General features: G+C 36.9%; 3 protein-coding genes across 3 annotated transcripts in view; 1 reads left to right on the top strand and 2 right to left on the bottom strand.

Moving 5' to 3' along the window:
• The window catches only part of LOC107590545 (fibroblast growth factor receptor substrate 2-like), a 16714-nt gene extending 8054 nt beyond the window's left edge, over positions 1-8660 (bottom strand). The window contains exon 1 of the mRNA XM_016279354.1: positions 8511-8660. Within this exon, the coding sequence (XP_016134840.1) occupies positions 8511-8660 (150 nt within the window). The remainder of the gene's footprint in view (positions 1-8510) is intronic.
• Positions 8661-12304: 3644 nt separating this feature from the next.
• On the bottom strand, positions 12305-14597 carry LOC107590554 (YEATS domain-containing protein 4-like). The gene is made up of 7 exons (XM_016279364.1): positions 14398-14597; positions 14175-14294; positions 14020-14086; positions 13839-13933; positions 13013-13102; positions 12841-12928; positions 12305-12721 (listed from the first exon to the last, which is right to left on the bottom strand). Exons 1-7 carry the CDS (start codon positions 14446-14448, stop codon positions 12552-12554), a joined length of 681 nt encoding a protein of 226 aa, XP_016134850.1. The 5' UTR covers positions 14449-14597; the 3' UTR covers positions 12305-12551.
• Positions 14598-17122: 2525 nt separating this feature from the next.
• Positions 17123-22926, top strand: part of LOC107590544 (cleavage and polyadenylation specificity factor subunit 6-like) — a 19605-nt gene continuing 13801 nt past the window's right edge. Inside the window, exons 1-4 of the mRNA XM_016279353.1 lie at positions 17123-17182; positions 20425-20528; positions 20660-20805; positions 21386-21559. Of these exons, the coding sequence (XP_016134839.1) occupies positions 17123-17182; positions 20425-20528; positions 20660-20805; positions 21386-21559 (484 nt within the window). The remainder of the gene's footprint in view (positions 17183-20424; positions 20529-20659; positions 20806-21385; positions 21560-22926) is intronic.

Genomic DNA, 22926 nt, shown 5'->3' with positions numbered 1-22926 from the left:
ATATACCGTATTGGCCCGAATATAAGACGATCCTGATTATAAGACGACCCCCCTTTTTCCAGATGTACCTTTTGGAAAAAGGCTTTTAAAAAATCAAGTCTTGTTTTTTCTCAGTTAAACACATTTTGTCTTCAAATATTTTTATATTGCATATTTTTCCTATTTTAATTTTTGTTTTGAAAGTATGGTAAAAACTGGTAAAATGTACCAGCAATCACATTTAAAAAATATACACTTTTTGATATACCATTAAAAATTGAATTAGGACATTTAGGCTATCCATCTAATAGTAGCCTACCAAAATCTTATTAACAGTAGAAGTTAAATCTTACTGTAGTCTTCAAATCTGGGTACTGTCTTACGTTTTAAAATCACAAAGAGAGTTTGGTCCCATCAGGCTAACGTGACCGTCACGACTCATGCAGCTGTAAGCTTTTCTTTCTCTTTTGTTTTTACTCGCGATCTTTACAACACGCATTACATTACGTATTTCACGGCACACTGGTTTTATGTGTATTTGGCGCCACCTATTGTTGTGGGTGTATTACTGACATGTCAAAGTCTAGACCCTGAATATAAGACGACCGCGTTTTTTCAGATGTATTTCCAAAAAAAAAACATTCTTATATTCGGGTCAATACGGTATATATCACACTCAAAAACACAATTATTTTATATATTATACAATTATTAAATATTAATACTATATATTTAAATATCAATTTGATGTATTTACTTTTTTTGTTTTTTAGCTATATTTAGTGTATGTATATGTATATATATATATATATATGTATTTTAAAATAAATATTTAAAATATACATAAACACAAAATGCATTTATTTGATATATTATACAATTATTAATTAATAATTAATTAAATTTTATATTTATTGTTATTTATTTTTAAATACATAATACAGTAATGAGATTTAAGACAAATTGTAAATGAAAAGGCGTCCTTTTATTATTTCTCAGACAAAATGCTGCACATTTCTTTGCGAAATTGAAATATGTCAAATAACAAAACTACATTTAAATTTTAAAACAAATTCCAAATAATAATAAATCAATAATACAAATAAAAGAAATCTCTTCATATAAACAAACTAAGGCTTCGCCTGTGCTCTTTCCATTTAAAATTAGAAGCAACCACTGCATTTTAATCACGATCCAAACAAAGATGCTGCGTACATGCAGCATGAGCAGTTTTTGATTTAAATTAGATTGTTTAATTTCAAACCTGAAGCAAAAACAGAATGGTCTGACTTTAGCTTTGTGAAACTATACGACACAAAACAAAAACAGCAGACGAGCTGAATGAGACGCAGATTCACTCTCTGCCAGCAGGTGGCGCTCATGGATCATCAGCAATACGGCATTTCCTTGGTTGTCGCTGTAAACAAAGCAGCGCTGCGCTTATAAACACTACTTTACAATGCATTGTACAAAGGCAAGACTACAAAAATACCATCTAAACTTCTAAAGTCAGTTCTCCTCAGAGATACATTCATATAAACCCCACCCCCAATTGTATTGCAATTTGTTTAACATAAATCATCACATATTTTTATCGATTTTCAACTGGCTCGCGGTGCTTCATTACATCCCTACTTTCTATTTAAAAATGTCATTCATTCAATGTGTTATTTGCCATTTCTTTGTAATTATTTGTGAAATTTACTAGCAATTCCTGAGTGAAAATTCAAGTTTTAGAATGACATGAGTTTGAGTTAATGATGCCAGAATGTTCATCGTTAACTCTTTAATTATTGTTAACAACAAAGCAGACTCAGTTAATGCAGTGTGCAATTCAATTCAAAACGCCCACGACATGTAGTCAGAGCGCAGTCCATCATCTCTGCCTGTCCGTACGGGACGGATTAGCAGCGATCAGTCAGCTCATTCCTACTGCATGTTTGGGCAATTATCACCCCACGTAACGAGGGAGGTCATGACGAGCTTGCAATACCCTGCTAAACCACGAGCGTGAGTCATATTACAGCAGCAATCTCAACTCACAAAGGTCACGGAACAGAAGACGAGATGCTGCTTTGAGAGGTCGTTTTCACGGCCCTACGTGAGTCTAAGACTGAGCCTTTGAACAAATAGGCTGCATGCAAATAATATGTTTGTTGCTGCATGCAACCAATGAGGATCATGCAATGGAAGGTTGTTGAGTCATTCATTTATTTCTCTCTCTCATTGCATTCTATTCAAACTTGCAAGCACAACTCAACTAAAGCATGAGCTTTTATGCCGTAATGCCAGAAACATACTCAGTGAATCAACATATTAATGCAGATGTTCATCAACTGTTAACAAATCAAATCATAAATCATTTGGTTTCAGTAAGAACGCTAATCTATTTCAAGCCATACTTTGATCATAAAATCCTGAAACAATTATTGGTAGGGCTGCATGATTCATTCAAATAAAACTGGAATTGCGTTATAACTTAAGGCGCAAAGGCTGTGATTTAAATGAATATTTGCGCTGCATGTTTCAGAGTGAACTGTTGTGTTGTTTTACACACGTTAGCAGCTCATTATGTTTGTATTTTAAAATAAAATTATCATCATTTTTTTATTATACTCAATATTTTTTAGTGAAATTTTACGATATACATTTTTATTTAGTAATAACAACAATACTAATAATGCATATTAATTTATTATAAATAACAATAAATATTATTTTCATATTATTAAATATTTTCACTGCATGAGCAGCTCATGATGTTTGAAAATGAAGAAATTAAGACGAAAAATATTAGTAGTTTTTGTATAAAAAATTTAATATTTGTATTATTTTTCTTTAATACTCTATTTTACAGTGAAACATCCCAATAGAATAATAATACCAATACTTTTTCTCTCTTCATCTGTGGCTAAATATTGTTATTGTTTTATAGTCATAAGACCAAATTGTGCAGCCCTACAAGTAAGCACAGCAAACCTGGAGATTATTTGTCATTTTAAATTGCAATTAAATGTTTTCCCCTAAATCATGCGTTAGTCAACGTTTAAGACAGAGCAAGAAAAGCAGGCACGTCTAGTGTGAGGGGCGAGGGGTCACGAGACATACATACTCCATAGTCGACAAGATGGACGATGAGTCAAACACTTTCACTGAAAACACAGGGGAAGCACTGCGGGTAAGATTGCACTCCTCTGACTTCATCACCCTCAAACACACACACCCAATACTCATGTGTGTGTGTTGAAACCGTGCGATGTCTGAAGCCACTGTGTCTCTCCCCCGCACAATGTTCGCATTCCACGGGGCACAGGGTGTGGAAACAGAGGTGGATTTTTCATCCACAAAAATGCCTTTCTATCTGTCTCTCTTGATCTGGGACTCACCCACTCCTCCTGTACTGCTGCTGCAGAGGCTTGTCATACGTTGGCTAATCTGTGACTCACTGCGTTTGCATTCTGGGAACGGTGTGGGGTCACTGGAGCACTCGAGTGTTATTCTGCATTTGTAAAGAATTCTAATAGTATAAACAGCGCACTGGAAAGAATGAGTCAAGAGACGCTCTTAACCAGCACTTTAGAGCTCGTATTAACAGCCGTGTGAAGCCATCGCATGCAGTTTGGTTCAACGTCTTGCCAATTTGCTCGTTACTCTCGGTCCATCGCATAAATTGATACGTACAGCTCTGACAGGTAACTGAACTGTAGCTTCTTTATTATTTACAGCTTCACAAATTCCAACGTAACTACATCTATTTATATCTGCTTAATAAATACAAGGGCATTCAGAAGAAACAAATGAGGCTAAACAACTATTCTGCAGAGAAAAGACCAGCCTTTAGCGTCTAGACCACATGTGCCGGTTTCCAGGGTGTTGCCATCTGGTTGCAAAGGGATTCTGAGTGTTTTTTACCATGTTTTGAGAAATCGGATTAATCTAAATAAAATAGTAATTGCGATATGGCTCAGTGCGAAGGCTGTAATCAAATAGCAAAGGCTGTGATTTAATTAACATTTTAAATTGCAATTTTTATCGGAAAACTCACAAGATTTTTCCCCCAAATCGTGCAGCCCTAATTTAAACGCTCTATATCTGAATTAAACATTGTGCATTTGGCAGATGCGTTTATCCCAAGCGATTCAGGGTATGCATTTTATCAGTTCATGCATTCCCTGGGAATCGAACCCATGACCGTAGTGTTGCTAGCGGCGTGCTCTCCCGTTTGAGCTGCAGGAATGCATTAGTGTGGATGTGCTGTGAGAGTGATGGTGGAGAGTCATGAGTGCAAGATTAGCATGAACTAACCCCACACCTCTGAACACGCATTCCAGCCCTGGGAAAACACACGGCTCAATGCAGCGAACATCCCGACGCTGAAATACAGACACACTCCTTCCCTTCACACTGGAATGTAAACACCATTTAACGCTGACTTTCTTGGGCTTTCTGGTTTGGAAAAATAGGATGCAGAAATGCATGCTTGCTTTAAAGCGTCTATTCCCAAAGGAGGGTTATAGATATGACAGACAGCTCGTCTCCAACTAGCAATGAATAAGTGCCACAGGCGCACCCACTCATTAGGAGAGATTTACACAAGATTTTTCCCCCAAATCGTTCAGCCCTAATTTAAACGCTCTATATCTGAATTAAACATTGTGCATTTGGCAGATGCGTTTATCCCAAGCGATTCAGGGTATGCATTTTATCAGTTCATGCATTCCCTGGGAATCGAACCCATGACCGTAGTGTTGCTAGCGGCGTGCTCTCCCGTTTGAGCTGCAGGAATGCATTAGTGTGGATGTGCTGTGAGAGTGATGGTGGAGAGTCATGAGTGCAAGATTAGCATGAACTAACCCCACACCTCTGAACACGCATTCCAGCCCTGGGAAAACACACGGCTCAATGCAGACACACTCCTTCCCTTCACACTGGAATGTAAACACCATTTAACGCTGACTTTCTTGGGCTTTCTGGTTTGGAAAAATAGGATGCAGAAATGCATGCTTGCTTTAAAGCGTCTATTCCCAAAGGAGGGTTATAGATATGACAGACAGCTCGTCTCCAACTGGCAATGAATAAGTGCCACAGGCGCACCCACTCATTAGGAGAGATTTATTTCTACTTTAATGGCTCTGACAGCAAAACCGCTACTAGGCAGAAATGAAATACTTGCATTATCCGAGTATTCAAAATGGTTCATGTTTGTCATTTACTGTATATTCTGTATGCTGATGTTAAAAAAAGTTGACATTAATAAAAAAAAGAAAGTAAAAAAAACTATAAAAATTGACAAATAAAACTTATTTTATTTCAGCTAATTGCCAAGGTATAATTTCTTTTTTTATATTCTTATATATATATATATATATATATAAATAATAGGACATATTAAAAAAATAATAATAAAAAATATAATAAAATAAAATAAAATATGACTAGCAAAGGCATCCAATCTCCTTTATTGTAATGTTAATGTCATAAAAACAATTTCAGCTTATTATTTCATCCCAAAATAAAATAAAGTAAAAAAAAAACATTTGTGCATTAAAAAAACTTTATATTAAGATTATAATTTTATTTATTTAGTTAGTTGCATGTGACATTATTTTCATTACATTTTGGTTAAACACGTTTTCTCCCCAAAATATTAATGTGTGCATTGCAGTATTGTGACTTTGAAGGAGATATGCTATCATGAAATGAATGTCACAATGCAAAAAAAATTTAGTGATTATGACCTGGATGTTTACTTGAAAGCTTTTGCGAGATTCATCCTGTAAACAAGTGTAAATAAATCGAATACAGGAAAAATATATACTGTGCATAAACAAAATCCTATTTTAAGACTAGTACATTTTTATTTTTTTGTTGCATCCTGACATTATTGTCATTAAATTTTAAACACATGCTTTGCCCAAATTATTAATTTGTGCATTGCAGTAATGAGAATTTGAGGGAGATTAGATGATCTGATACAGGCCTCCAATAAAGGGTTATAATAAAAATGAGGAGCCTCCAAGTGAAACTCTGAAATAGTGGCTATTAGCTCTTCACGTAGCAAACAAGCTTAAGCTTGTGTGGGAGGCGCAAGATCAGAAAGAGAGCTGCCGACCTCACTGCATGATCCTTCTCAAGAGAGGACAAGTAGTACATTTTTATTTTTTTGTTGCATCCTGACATTATTGTCATTAAATTTTAAACACATGCTTTGCCCAAATTATTAATTTGTGCATTGCAGTAATGAGAATTTGAGGGAGATTAGATTATCTGATACAGGCCTCCAATAAAGGGTTATAATAAAAATGAGGAGCCTCCAAGTGAAACTCTGAAATAGTGGCTATTAGCTCTTCACGTAGCAAACAAGCTTAAGCTTGTGTGGGAGGCGCAAGATCAGAAAGAGAGCTGCCGACCTCACTGCATGATCCTTCTCAAGAGAGGACAATAGAAGGGGGAGGAGATAGAGAAAGTCCCTTTGAAATACAGAAATCAAGCACAGGTCAGTTGAGTCAGTGAGGACACAGAGGCCGGCCGCTGACCCGGGAGAGTAAAGCCTCGAGAGTCCAGCAGCGGATCTTAAACTCACACTCTGTCATTCCTTAAAGGGATAGTTCACCCAAAAATCAACATTCAGTCATCATTTACTCTACAAACCTGGGTGCCTTATGAAGAAGACATTTTGAAGAACCCCAAACAACACAGACCCCATTGACTTTCATTGTACAAAAAATAAAATAAAAATTATATATATATATATATTATTATTTTTTGTGTGTGTGTTCCAAAGAAGAAATAAAGTCACTTAATGGCAGGATTATAGTTAAATAAAACAAACAAACAATAGATAAATAAATAAATAAATATTAATTATACTTCAACAAATAAATGTTAACTAAAAATAAACATTACCTAAAATTAAAAACCATACAAAATTCATTATCAGAAATAAATAAAAATTAGCTGAAATAAAATAAAATGTAAAAAAATATTTTATTTCAGCTAGTTTTCATGATTTGAACTAAACAAAAACACATTTTCGTTACTTGAAATAAAAAAATAATTTTAGCTTTCATGGTTATATATATATATACACACACACACACACACACAATACTTTAATTCTGCATTGTCAGCATCAATAAAACATTTCAATTATTGACTGCAGGACCATTTCCAGACAATTTAGTATTCTCAATGCATACAATATTAATAAATTTTTTATAGTCAAGTAAAAAAAAACTCTTAAAATGCGCTCAGCCGTTTATGTGCTCCTCAAACAAAGACGAGGTGCTTTTCAGATCAAATCACAAAATTTCTGGTTGTCCATCACGTCACTGTGAATCATTATTCTGATGATGATTCAGCTCAGTTCTTCCAACATGGCTATTACGATGTACGAATGAAAGAAAAACTGCCAAGCTGCTGTGAGTGTTTTCATAAGAGCAGTAAAGCTATTTCACCGAGCCTCTGAAAAGAACTGGATGGCCTTCAGAACTTTTGCTCTATTATCTGCAATTCAACACGGCCTCAAAATCAACACATTTCACATCACAGAGTGAAAAAAAACCTTCCTGCCATTAAATGAGCATGAACATGATATAACAAGCAGGGAGAGCCACAACATTACATACTGAATTTCACTGATATTTCTGATTATTAAAGGAATAGTTAACCCAAAATGGAAAATTTGCTTAATTTACTCATCCTCAGTCTATCCAAGATGTAGCGGAGTTTGTTTCTTCATCAGATGTCGAGAAATGTAGCATTGCATCACTTGCTCACCAATGGATCCTCTGCAGTGAATGGGTGCCGTCAGAATAAAAGCTGATAAAAAACATCACAATAATCCACACCACTCCAGTCCATCAGTTAATGTCTTGAGAAGACAAAAGCTGTGTTTGTAAGAAACAGATCCATCATTGAGACGTTTTCAACATCAAACCGTTGCTTCTGACTAAAATACGATTTGTATGATTGCATTAATATGATTTGTTTCTTATAAACACACAGCTTTTTGCTTCTTTTTATTGTTTTTATCAGCTGTTTGGACTCTCATTCTGACGGCACCCATTCACTGCAGAGGATCCATTGGTGAGCAAGTGATGCAACGCTACATTTAAAAAGTCATCGACATCGAGTAAAAAAAAATATTCTACACCATTTCTTTTCAGTGTGCTTGAAAGAATGGACACCCAACAACTGAAACAAGCCCAAAAGTTTTAAATGCACAAATGAAAGCAAACAATCTCACACAATACAAGCCAAACGGAATGCTGATGGGTTTAGACATTGAGGATTTGGCATAAACGTATGGCATACACTTGTATTAATGCTGACAACGTAATGTATTCAAAGCATCTTTTCGCTGATAAGAGTACATAATGCAAAGTGCGTCAGAGAAACCGTCAAATGCAATAACGGGAAACCATAAAGGCAGCTCTGCTGAGTCACTGGGCAAACAGGAGAAACACAGTCACCCTGTCGGCACACACACAGATTTGAGAGAGCGTGTGTGCAAACGGACCTGTCTTTACTCTGCTTTTTCCACCTGGATCCTGACATCCATCAGCACGAGGCGGCATTAGTGCCTTCTGCCAAAGCTTTATCCTATGGGTGGTGATGCTCTCGGTCGTCACACCCACAGGTCCTTCACTTTGTGCAATCATGACTGTGTCTGCTGCCATGATTCAGGTGTGGTGACCTACAGTACACCACACCCATTAGAAAAGAGCCTAATATGTCCTCCGTTGAGTGGAATATCTCCACTTATGAACTTTAAAGCAAACTAATGCCTATTTCTACACATGCATGGGTCGAATCTATCGGCAAATAACCCCCCAGACAATGGGAACCCGCTGCTGAATCCGTTCAATGTTCAATCAGACAGAAAAAGTGAAGGACACAAGCGCTGCATCCCTGCTGACCGCTGTTTTCCCAGAAACGACACATTGTCAGGCTTCAGGCGAGGTTCTCGGAAACACACAAGCCTCCAGGAGCTCGGGGGATCAATGCTACCGATGAGCGTTATGAATCATGCCATGTTAGTTATGATACCTGCTGTATTTAGTCATACTAAGCATGCACTGCCTTGTTTACGTATCCAAAATAGTATTAAATATGATTATAGCACGCAAATGTCAATTCATGTGAATGGAGGGACTCATATAAGCGGTCAGTGATTATAATCCGGTTTATTCATTAATAATCACTCTTGAGGACCCTCTGAAAGCCAAACTAGTAAATTATGTGTGTATATATATTTTTTTTAAGTCTAAAATGACACAAAATATAACTAATATAATTATAAATGTATGTGGGGTATAATAGTAAACCAATCCATCAGACCTGCCATAAAATCACCTATTTTGAATGCATTTAAAATATTTTAAAGTAACAATAAATAGTTTTAGGTCTTTTAAATTCACACAATATTAGATCCTCATCACTTATCAGGATAAACACGCAAACCAGTTTACATGTTCCTAGTGAAATTATGTTTATTGAGCTTATTTTTAACCAAGCACATAATATTTGTAAGTAAGCTTTTAACAGAATGTTTTGATAAATTCTAGTTTAACTGAAAACACGCGCACACAAACACACACACACACACACACACACACACACACACACAAACACACACACACAAACACACACACAAACACACACACACACACACACACACACTCACACACACTCTCACACACACACAAACACAAACACACACACACAAACACACACACACACACACGTTTGAACACACCGATGTCATACTTTATTACGTCAGAGGAAAAACAACTTTTAAACTCAGTTTTTGCAACACAATAACATACCAAACGAAGAAAATATGACTTGAAACCCAAAGACTTGGCTGATTTGGATTATATAATAGTTTGCGAAGCTACTATGCTAATTACCTAGCCAGCTAACTAATCACAGCAGAAGAGATTTGATTTATGAAATATGAGGTAACGTTAAATGAGTACTTACTATAGTCATATCTCCACTGGCTTAGTTTAATAAATGGTTAATTGTGTAGATGAGCGCAGTAAATGAGTGTTTTTCCAGTCAGATGTGTGCGATCTCTTCACGGGACTCATCGCTCGTATCGAACTCCCTCAGACACCAAAAACAGACAAACTTTTCCATCTATCCATGTCTCGCAGTCCAGAAATCGGGAAGAGAGGCGGGGAAACGCTGTGAAATGTTATTCCGATGCTGATTGTGAAGTCCGCTCGGTTTGCGCTGTGATTTCTATGGAAATAAATGTGATAACTCGGTTGAGCGGCGGCAGAAAGTGAAGGCGCTCGAGCAGAATCACTGTAAGCTCGCGCAGCTCCGCTCTGAGCCAGGGTTGCCAGGTTTTCACAACAAAACCCGCCCAATCGCTACTGAAAACTAGCCCAGCCCCCCTTTAAAAGTCGCGTCCCGGCGGGTAAAATACACATTTTCTGGCGGGGTTACCCTGGTAAAAATTCGCGTTTCAGGGGATAAATATCACGTTATTGGAGTCGCTTCAACCCGTGGACTTGATAAACAACCCGCGGCATTAAAGTAACCCAGTTCCGCGGAAAAACCGCGGACTTGGCAACTCTGGCTCCCACTCTCATCAGGCCCGAGAGAGCGAGATCTGCCCCATTACTACCGCATCCGGGTCGTGTGTGTGTATATGCTTATGAGAAACTACAGTAAAACCGCTTAAAACTCATGAGGAATGTAGAGGATTCATAGAACACCTAGAACCTAAGGATTCATAGAACCCTACTCTAGATGAAGAATATTATTCTGTGTCCTGAAAATAAAAAGAAAGTCACTTTCAAAACACTAAAGCCAAGTAAATAGTTTTAACTTTATAAAGGTTGCCTGAAATACTCTATATCTGTTTTTTGCATAAAAAAGCATGAAAAATACAGAATGCATCTTTCCTTTTTAATATAGGATAACAATTAATTTCAATATATTCAGATATATTATGCGATATACTATATACTGTCTATGGATTGAAATGACTCCCATAATCTTTCATATTTTAAAGCTACTGTTCCCTTGATCAAGTATTAATTTGGTGGTGGGGGAAATCATATTTGAGTATTTAATGTCAGATTATGGTAAATATTAAAGTGGTTGTCCATTACTCGGGCATCAACCACCTGATAACAAGTCATAACAATCCTCAGACTACACACACACACACACACACACATATATATATATATATATCATTTTCAAAATAATACATTTTTTTATACATAGACATCTGACATGTTTATAGTCAGCTTTAAAGGGTTAGTTCACCCAAAAATGAAAATTAGGCTGTGTTTTACTCACCCCCGAGGCATCCTTGGTGTATATGACTTTCTTCTTTCAGACGAATCCAGTCAGAGTTATATTAAAAATTGTCTTGGCTCTTCCAAGCTCTATCATTGCAGTCAGCGGGTGTTGCAGTGCTTCAGTCCAAAAGAAGTTAAATAAAAAGTGCCCATCCATAAAAAAAAGTGTCTCACACGGCTCCGGGGGGTGAACAAAGGCCTCATGTAGAGAACGTAATAATCACTTGAATCTAGCTTGCACTGACTGTTGTACACAGAAGCAGCTCCGGTTCGTCACTAAGAAGTGACACACGTGGAAGCGCAGTGGAGAGATTAAAACAAAACAATGGTCAAGAATTAGAAGTACAAAAGGAGGATTTGTAAAGAAGAATCTCGGAGGATTTGGATATAAGCCAAGAGGAGACTGGTTCTCCTTTGCTAAAGTAAGGAAAGTTTGCTTCCTTTGCTCCTGTAAACAAACGCTGGTTTTCACGAGACTCACCGGCGCATGCGCAACGCTGACCTCATACGTCATGCTCCCGGAGCTGCTTCCGTGTACAACTGCTGGCGCAAGCTACATTAAAGTGATTATTACGTTTTGAATACGGATATTTTTCGTACAAAAACACATCGATTCGCTACAGGAGGCTTTTGTTCACCCCCTGGAGCCGTTTGAGACACTTTTTTATGGATGGGCACTTTTTATTTAACTTATTTTGGACTGAAGCAATGCAACACCAGCTGACTGCAATGATAGAGCTTGAAAGATCAAAGACAATTTTTAATATAACTCTGACTGGATTCGTCTGAAAGAAGAAAGTCATATACACCTAGGATGCCTCGGGGGTGAGTAAAACAGCCTAATTTTCATTTTTGGGTGAACTAACCCTTTAAGGGATACTATTCTCTAAAGCAGCTTGAAACAAAAAGTAAAAAAACTTTGGGGGGAAAAAAACACTATATAAACATTTATTCATAAATCATGTATTCACAAATCAAACAATGTTTGTAAAAAAAAAAAAAGTTTTATTCATACAAAAAAAGTCTACTTTTGAGAACTACAAAGGTTCAAAAGGAAGTCATATATTTCTACACATTTTGCAGTTTTGATCTGGACGATAAAACTAATCACAGATAGTTGCACACTACTACATTGTCAAAATTACAACCAGAAACCTGAATCGATCAGTCCCACTAAATCACGGTGGTGCCGTATTCGTGTTGACCGTCCCGCTACAGGACAGCCGTCTGATGGTGATGAAGTCCTCAGTGATCCTTCATCTGGTCCTCCTCCTCCAGTCTGCGTATCTCTCCCTTCAGGAAGTTGATGTTTTCTCTGGAGGCTTTCAGTCGCTCCTTCAGCTCTGAGATCTCCAGGCTTGTCTTCTTCTTCGCCGCTTCCACTTTTTCTCGTGTTCGTAACTCCAGCTCTGAAACTGAATGTTTGGTTCACATGATTCGAACTGCTGTGACTCTAGTATTTATGCTGTCTATTTCACAGTATTTTCACACGCTGTCCAATGATTGGAGCTGTGAAGGTAAGCGAAGCACTCACACTCGGTCTCGTGTTTGTAGGCACCTAACGTCAGCTGTCTGGTGGTGTTCAGGAGCTGTTGCATCATGGCTGTAGGGTCTTGAAATATCTGCAGAAACACAGATTTTAGGCTTTAGGATTGATTGTATTAATACTGTAATGTCATGCTGTGCTGTTCTCATCGAATGCGCACCATCTCGTCGTAGAACTCGGACACGACGGTCTTCTTCGGCATGGCGCTGGAGTCTGACTGGAAGAGCTTCAGCAGATGATACAGCGTGACCTGAAGACAAAAACACCACAACGTCAAAACTTTGCTTTTTTTTGTCCATTTAATCCAAAGGTAGACTAATGCAGAGGGTTTCAAACTGGTGCTTTTATAGCACTTTTTACAATACAGTGCCATGGAAAAGTTTAGAGAAAAAACGTTTAAAATAATTTACAAAAAAATATATATATATAAATTAAATTAATTTTAATTAACTAATAAAAAATTATTAAATTAAACAATGTTATTAAAATAATTAATTAATAAATATATACAATTGTTTCAAATAAAACTTGATTTAAATAAAAAAAATTATAAATAATGATAATAAAAATAAGATTTAATTCATTTTAAAATAGCTAATAAAAATTTATTAAAATGAACAATTGTATTAAAATAAATATATAAAAATCTGATTTAAATAAACAATTGATTTAAAAAAATAAGTGGTGTAATGTCATAAAAACAAAATATTTTCCATTATTTGGACAAAACAGAAACTAAGTATTTTCAAAATTTAAAATAATAGAAACTAAATATTTCATGTTGCATTTTTTTTTTATTAAAATTTTTTTAATTTTTCTCAGTTTTAATGAGCTCTTTATACATTAAAATAGTACACAGCTGCCTTTTACATCTTTGGACAGGGGTCCCTTGCATGAGGATGATTGTGTTTGGGGGTCTGTAGCATCTAAAAGATTAATAATTTACACAGAGAGAAAAATAAAAAAAGTCATTGAATGCCATTTACCGGCCTCTCATTTGGATCGATGAAGAAGATCTTTATGATGATCTCAAACTCTCCCCATCCAGTCTCTGTAATCTCATACGGAGGCTTCGTGACCACTGAAATACAATTAAGAGTCAAATAAAGTCACAGATGTGTGATATGACACTATTATACATACTGTAGGAGGAACTGAATCGCACACCTCTTAAAGGGTTCCCGTAACTTTCATGCAGTTTGAACTGTATTTTTTTGACATAAGCAGACATATCCTGGGAATTTAAGGGGGAAATAAAAAGTTAACTTTTTTAGTGTACTACATGTGAAATATACAATTCTTAAAAATAAATAAGAGTCAACCTCGTTTCTGTAGGGCTTCACATAAACTGTCCACTGATGAGTGTGACCATCGTCTTCTCTCTTCTTGCCAAAATATCGTGCAACGTTTCCAAACACGATAGGTTTCACGATAGTCACTCCCTGAAAATAAAATAAAAAAAGTTGTAATAAACGCATAAATCAGCCCTGGTATTGTAAATACATCAGCATTAGCATTAGCATTAGCATCACGATCGCGACCTACCTTCACCCGTCCCCCCGAATCTGGACCAAATTCAGCCATCCTCTTAAACATAGTACACAGAGAGTAAAGTGTTTTACTAGGATTGGCTTCTACGAAATGGGAGCTGAGCTGAATTACTGAACGGAACTGCCATTGAGCACTAAATATTAGTTTCTCTATAAAGCCTCTGTGTGTCGCGCTCAGAAGAGTCCGTCTTCGCGTGCGAGTCACATTTCAAAATAAGAGTCCTAACAAATGTTTACTAGAAAAAAGTTTATTTTCTGGGAAAAAAATGGGCTATATTATCCTCCTGGGACCTAGGTATAGACTTTTGTCCTCTGTAGAGGACATTATATTTTAGTGAATTTTCCTGCATGCATATTCAGGGCTTTTCAGAGATGTTAAATGTTTGATCATAAACCATAACCATAAAGACCTCTCCTTGGTCTTTATATATAGCTAATATTGACAGAATTATCAAATTTGGCACTCGTAGGGAAATATGATAATGTTTTGTAATCAGGGATCTTATCTACGCACAATCAGCTTGTAACACTCCAAAGAGAAAGAACAACTTGAAATCGCATCATATGACCCCTTTAAATCTGGCTAATTTGCAAATTGTTTGTTGTAAATAAACATCTCAGAAAAAAATGTTATGGGGTTTCATATCGAAATATGACTTTTTTTGTTATGAAACAGCATCATTTTCATGCATGTCTTCTGTAGAGGACACCAGGACAAACATCATGTTAAGGGAAACACAACAAGAAATTATAGATCAATATTCCTGAGATATTCTTATGAAAATGTCGCCACTCCCATGATAACACTTCTTTTTCATTATGGTTTGCCCCAAGAACACATTAATATGCAAATTAGAGGCAATGTATAGGCGCAATGTATAGAATGGGAATACCAGTTTATATGGACATTTTACGCACATATTGCATAAAGTAAAATAGTATATCAAATCATTCTGTTGCCAACTTTATGGAGGACGAAACCTGCAAAAACAATAAATAAATAAATATGCAAATAAATAAATAAATGTCTGTATAAATACACAAATTCTTGTTTAAATACATATAGAAATAATTAAACATATGATTAAAGTAGGCAAATAAATTGGTGGGCAAATGGAAAATGTTTAAGGAAATGCTAAACTCATCCTATTTATTTTCCTTTGATCACTCATTTATTTCTGAATGTAGTTCCACTTTTATTTTTCCTCTGCTCAACATGCTAATGAGAGGGTGTCAAGCATGGACTTGGTCGGGGTCTTGTGATAGCTGGGGGCGTGGCTTTCCCGCTGACAGGAGATGCATGGTGTAAATCCAGTATAGCCTAGTAAAGTCACTTTTTCCATTTAATAGAGCAAGATACATAAAACACTGAGCTGTACTGTCCGTACAGTATCTGTGACTTTACGAACGACCCAAAGAAATGGCCAGTGTCGTTTCCTGACGTCATTTTTTGTAACCCGATTGAGTCTCCAGCTAGAGACGACTGTAATATCAGTATCCCACGGTCATCGTGAGACGACCGGTCTGAAGTGGTTTAATCGAGGAACAGACCGTTTTTTCCCATTAGTTATCAGAACAGAAAATACAGGCGACAAAAGTATGTTTATTAAGCAAATAACGGTTCAGTATTGCAATTAAGAGCTACGTAAGCATTCATATTTTACATTGGCCACTTAAAATCTTTTATGATTTAGCTCTCTCATGATTATAACTACAAAACTAGCCCTATGAAAAAGTGTAAGATAATAATCAGTCACCTTGACTGATGACGTTAATACGCATGCGCAGGCAAACGCTGAAGCGCGTCACACACGATCCGCCTACTCTTGCATAATCGACACCCTCTCATCAGCATGTTGTGCAGAGGGGAAAAAAGTGGAACTACATTCAGAAATAAATGAGTGATCAAAGGAAAATAGTTAGGATGAGTTTAGCATTTCCTTAAACATTTTCCATTTGCCCACCAATTTATATTATTTATTTGCCTACTTTCATCACATGTATAATTATTTATGTATTTAAACAAGAATATGTGTATTTATGCACACATTTATTTATTTATTTGTGTATGTATTTATTTATTGTTTTTGCAGGTTTCGTCCTCCATACATCTTTGCACAAAGTTGGACTAAAATAGCCTGAAACCTGACTGAAACTGATTAGTGAATGAAAACAATAAAACATTGTTTTTGCCTATACATGACTTTTCATGTCTATTTTTTTTATAACTTAGGACACAGAATAAAATATAAATAAAATATATTTTTTCAAAAATTATAATTTTTTTCTCTCCGTTTGTTTCTCATGCTCCAACCCTATGACAACAAAAAAAAATCTAACATTTTTTTTTCCTGTTTCTCAGGAGGATATCATTATTGGGTTATAATTTCATTTTTATAATTTAATCTATCTGGTATGAAGCCATGAATAAAATCAAAGTTTAACTAATACCTGGAAAGTGATTTTTACGCTGACAGGTGAACAAATTAAAATAATTTGCAAGGAACATAATTGGTAATTTTTGCAACTACTAATATTAATTTTATGCATCGGGACCCGAAATATAAAGACAGTAGAGTGACTCTTACCGGAACATGTAAGGCAAAAAAGGCCTTTATTTTGAAATTGCGTGTCGCTCATCAGCACGTCGTTTTTTTTTTTGGGCGGGCGTTTCTTCTTCACGCGCAGCACCGAGGAGGAGGAGCTTTTAGACACAGAAAATGGCGGACGGTGTTGACCACATCGATATTTACGCCGATGTAGAAGAGGAATTTAATCAGGTCAGGTTTACTTTCAACATCTACACTTGACTGATAATACATATTTTACGTGTCGTACGTACAGATTGGAAAGAGCCTCACAGAAACGCGCAGCGCTTTCTTCTCTGGGGATTTACTAGCGCGTCTGCTAACTCTAGCAGCTAGCTAGCTAGCGAGCAGCGTCTGTGTACACAGTAACGTAAAGGTTAAGTCGGTTACGTATCTTACTTTTTGTTAGGTATCTAAGTAATAGCTGTACTGTGTTGGCATTTGCATTTAGAGCGCGAAACGGAGTCCGTTGTTGCGCGCGCGATCATTGTTTGGTCTCGTGCTGCTACAGCAGGCCGCGCTGTCGCTTCAGCGCTTGTGATTAATAAATCTAACCGTGAACGCGTTCACGGAGTGTCAGGTGCTCTTGAGCGTGCTTGTAAGATGATGCAAGTTGTATTTTGGCACCAGTGTTGGCAACTGATTTTCAGGGGAAGTTGCTAAAGGAAGGTTGACTTGTTGCTAAATGACGCAATTGAAAAGGTAATATCGATGCCATTTTTGTAACCTTATAGCATCTTTGTTTACAAGTAACCCTCCGGAGCAAAACATTAATTATGGTAATGAGTGTTTAGTTTCTGACACGCATTGTATACAGAAAGACCAATCACAACAGACTTGGACAGCTGACCAATCAGAGCAGATTAGGCTGATGGAAGGGAGGAGTTTACAGAACTGCTTCGAATGAATCGTTTCGAAATCATTGAAAAATTATTTGAATGTATATTCTGAGAAAATTAGGCAGCTCTGCTTGTTAACCAGGTTTCAAAGTCCAAAGCGCGAGGAAAATCTGCGCTGATGCAGTCTTCAGTTGCTCAGTCACATTTTTATGAATTTTTACAAGGCACGTGACAATGCGATACGTACGACGTATTCGTAATTAGACTCGTTTATAAATGTACATTCTCACACAGTGTTCAAATTAGGATCTGTAACATTTTCTAATGTTTTAAAAGAAGTCTTTGCTCAGCAAGGCTGCTTTTAATTGTACAGTACTAAATACATGCCTGATTCAAGAAGGGGGTCTGATAGCCAAAAAATATTATTTTACTAACGTATTAATTTTAAGTTAAGTTGTGGTTTGTTGGTATAGTGTCTGCTAGAATGTAAAAAAATGTTTAGTGTTAAATGTTTTTTAATTGTTGTTTTGTAATTAATTTTTTTCTTTGGAAAGCAAGACAAAACAGTAAAAAGCACATTTTGGCTTTTTAATTTGTGCAATGGTGAAAAAAAATTAACAAAATACATGGGGGAAAAAAAACTTGAAAAACCCGTATTCGGCCCAGCGTTTCATTTTGTTCGGTTTCAGCTTCGGCCAAGAATTTTCATTTCGGTGCATCCCTACAATAAAAAAAAAATGTGTGTGTGTATATGTATATGTGTGTATATATATATATATATATATACATTTTTTTTAATAGTATTTTTAAAGGGGATGTAAAGCATTAAAACATGTTTAATACAGCTTAAAAAAAAATGTTTCCTACATTAGATTGTGACCTGTTAAAAAACATTTTTACGTCTTCAGCATCTCTGGCCTATTTAACGGCCGTTTTCAGACGTCATAATATTTCCACACAAATTACATTTAGGAAGAATGATTGCAATGCACTTTGTGTGCAAATCCAGAACAGAGAGAGTCTGAAATAAAACAAAAAAAGGCCGGTGGACTGGTGCATCTATACCCCACTGTATAAATTAAATATCAATTAATCTTTGTTAAATCTACAAAGTTACTTGCCAAGATGGGTGTTTTGATATACTTTTGTATGTATTTGTCTGTGTGCATGCTGTACACGCAGCGCACGAGTACTGAATGCAGTTGTCTTTCACGCCTTGCTTGAATACTTTAAAATCGCTTGAATTCTTAAATTAGCAAGGCTTAAAAACACATGCAACTGATAAACGTTCGTGATGATGCAGCAGTGGCCAACAGTCATCAACTGTCCTGAGCGTCTCTCACACTGGCCCCGTGCCATCGGGCAGTCCTTATTGTTGAGCCCTGCATTTCAAGTATCTCTGTTTTGTATGTTCCAGTGTTTCCCATAGATTGATTTATTTGTGGTGGCCTGCCACAATATCAAAACTGACTACCACAAATAGATTTTTCAAAAGACTTTGTTAAATATACATGAGCACTGCATGTTTCAAAACAAAAAAAAAGTGTCTTTGAAGAGAACGGACTGTCTTCAGAAAAGCTTCAATGTCATCTTTACTATAATGCCTGATAAAGTAGCATTTGTGAGCACATATATATGTTTGTTTGTAAAATGGCACAGTTTTATAAATATCTGAAAGTACACTCTTAACATCAAGTCAGTCAAGCATTATAATATGAAAATCAATATTATTTAATGATAGAACTTTAGTAATTAGAATTAAAACTTGATAACATGTATGAATGCATATTAGTCATTTTAACTGAACTTCAGACTGGTGGTGGTGCTTTTTTGGTCATTCAGTGTTTCTGTAAAAAATTAAAAATTGGGGGAAAACTAACAAAAAATACTGTTAAGATAACAATTATACAAATTCTACTAATAAGAACAATATAAAACTCACCAAGGATTAATGAGCTACTTGATTCATGAATATTAATCAGGTTGTGTGCGTTCGCTCGAACTGATTCGCTGAAATCAAAACAGGGACGATAATAGGTGAGCACCAGCCAATGAGATTTCCGTTTGCGCATTAGTTCTGCCCACTACCGGAGAAAGCGGTAGATCTTAAAAGCTGAAGAATTCCAAAGGAACTCTGTTATTTTGACAGCAAAATACAACAAAGAATATCATTTACATGTAACGCGCATAGGTAGCGCATCAATTCTCTCTCTCCCTATCGTCGTCGTGCGCCTTCACACTAGAGTTTACAGTACGATAAATACAGGTGCGTTGCACATCCATTCAGATGAACTAAAAAAACAGCACAGATCGCTTGCGGAGTGAAACTGATGCGCTCAGTCAGCGAGTGTTCGGCGAGTGAAAATATATCTGAGCTAAACTTATACTTAGCCTCCAACTCACACACTGGCGAGTAAAATCTGAGAATTTATTAGCAATTGGCTAATATTAGACGTCATTTAGTCGCCCAGAGTGAAGATTTAGTCGCATATGCGAGGGATTTACTCGCAATGTAGAGGGTTGTTGGTTTCAAACAATGTAAATGAAAAGCAGTTCAGTGTTCATATTGTTGACGTTGGGATTTCCTCTTTACAGTGGACCACTGATGAAGATTTGACCGATGCTATTCGCTCAGTAGGCATCAATGATTTGCTGGAGATCAAGTTTTTTGAGAATCGAGCAAATGGCCAGTCAAAAGGGTAAGTGAAAACTGAAATCCGTTTCCTAGGTCTTTGTTAATGTACAGACCAGTTCTTCTTTGGCCCTCAGCTACATGGGTTTATAGAGATCGGCATCAAACATGACTTCTCATGCTCTCTTTGCTCAACAGGTTTGCTCTGGTCTGCGTGGGTTCAGACTCCTCATCCAGGAAGCTGATGGATCTGCTGTCCAAACGGGAGCTGCACGGACAAAACCCGATTGTCACCCCTTGCAACAAACAGTCGCTCAGCCAGTTTGAGATGCAGTCGCGAAAAAGTGAGACCGCAATTCACAGAAAGCAAATCTATTGACTGAACAGTTTAGTGAACTTTTTTTTTTTACGGTTAGTTTTTGTCCACCCAGGCACACAGTCCGGCCAGATGTCGGGAGAGGGGAAGGCCGGGCCTCCAGGCATTCGCTCAGTAGGCATCAATGATTTGCTGGAGATCAAGTTTTTTGAGAATCGAGCAAATGGCCAGTCAAAAGGGTAAGTGAAAACTGAAATCCGTTTCCTAGGTCTTTGTTAATGTACAGACCAGTTCTTCTTTGGCCCTCAGCTACATGGGTTTATAGAGATCGGCATCAAACATGACTTCTCATGCTCTCTTTGCTCAACAGGTTTGCTCTGGTCTGCGTGGGTTCAGACTCCTCATCCAGGAAGCTGATGGATCTGCTGTCCAAACGGGAGTTGCACGGACAAAACCCGATTGTCACCCCTTGCAACAAACAGTCGCTCAGCCAGTTTGAGATGCAGTCGCGAAAAAGTGAGTTGCTTCCGCAATTCACAGAAAGCAAATCTATTGACTGAACAGTTTAGTGAACTTTTTTTTTTTACGGTTAGTTTTTGTCCACCCAGGCACACAGTCCGGCCAGATGTCGGGAGAGGGGAAGGCCGGGCCTCCAGGCTTAGGATCTCGCAGTGGCTTCCCTCTTGGCAAGAATCGAGGGCGCTTTCCCACCTCACCTGGCCCGGGAGGAGACCGCTTTCCTGGACCTGGTGGACCTGGTGGACCTCCACCACACTTCTCAGGTACGAGTCTTTATATCACAGCAAGGGCAGAAATTTACTTTTCCGTAAAGGGCCAATATTTGCCCCCTGAAAGTGATTTACCAGGGGTAATGTTTTACCTTTTGTATGGTCAATTTTTATAACTACCTTATTAATTAAATGTCTGTTGTTTGTTTGGTTTATATAATTCATATTTAAATTTCATTTCAATCAATCCGAGATTATTTAAGAATACTATAGACTGATACCAATAAGAAATTGATCAACATCCACAAAAGGTTGGCCAAGGTGGCACATTTACACCAAGGTTATTTTCGTAAACAATTGATGAAAAAACAATTTTGTAAACTGAAATAATAAAAACGTCAAAATAATTGAAAAACTTAAACGAAACTAAACTAAGAACAGTTATTGAAAAACTGAAATAAAATGATAATTATCAAAAATAAATAATCGTTTTCGTAATCATTACATTCTCACCCCTTGGCGGAAAAATATACAAGCTGTGTGGAGGTTAAGGGAAATAGCCTACCTGTAATGGCGCATCACGCACATGGGGTTATCTGATGGAGAGACGCAAAGCAGTTTAAAGCCTGCACGGGTCTTGTTTGGTAAACGTGCAACAGCAGTACTTAACAGAACACCCGACCCATTATCTGACAGCAGCACTAATTTAATTCTGTACCAGACCAGAAACGTTTGACATAAAGACAGAGAGTCGTGACCCGAGCCGCACTCGCATTAAATCTATTACATCAGGTAAGCAAGATTATTTATTTTATCATGTAACACAAGCAATCAAACCAACATTAGGCATTCTAAGTTGGTGCATTGAAGAAAAACAGACATGCAGTGCAACATGATAATTAATAGAAAAAAAGATGAGAATGCGTGTCCTTTCTGTAAACAACACACAACTTTTGCCTAGCATCTTCTGATCACTTTGCCAGGCTTTTGAACAAATGTGCATTGGCTAAATCACATCATACACACTTATAATTCTTCATAAATGAAAAGAACATTCAAATATAAGCCTTTACTGATAAATGCGATTGCCGTTATTATTGAATTTCATTAGTCCCAGTTTTGATTTATGCACGGCTGTTCACAGAAAAGTGAGCAAGACACCACAGTTACAATATCATGATTATGGTTAAATAAGAAAAGACAACCAAATCAGGCTACATTTATTTTCATACTAAATATCTCAACACACATCATTGGATATGACATTAAGCGCGACTTTGGCGTATATTTGTGTACTTTTACTATCTAATCAATCTCAGCTTGCGTTAATTTTGTGTCGCTATATGTTTGCCTCTCTAAGGTTAAATTATGCCTACGTCTTTCTTTGGCCTGCGCTCTGGAAGTGATCTGTTAATTCTGCT

This window comes from Sinocyclocheilus grahami, unplaced genomic scaffold, assembly GCF_001515645.1.
Source record: "Sinocyclocheilus grahami isolate Dianchi unplaced genomic scaffold, SAMN03320097.WGS_v1.1 scaffold129.1, whole genome shotgun sequence".
NCBI classification, from domain to species: Eukaryota; Metazoa; Chordata; class Actinopteri; order Cypriniformes; family Cyprinidae; genus Sinocyclocheilus; species Sinocyclocheilus grahami.
The sequence above is the reverse complement of the archived record's forward strand: the minus strand, read 5'-3'. Positions and strand labels throughout refer to the sequence as shown.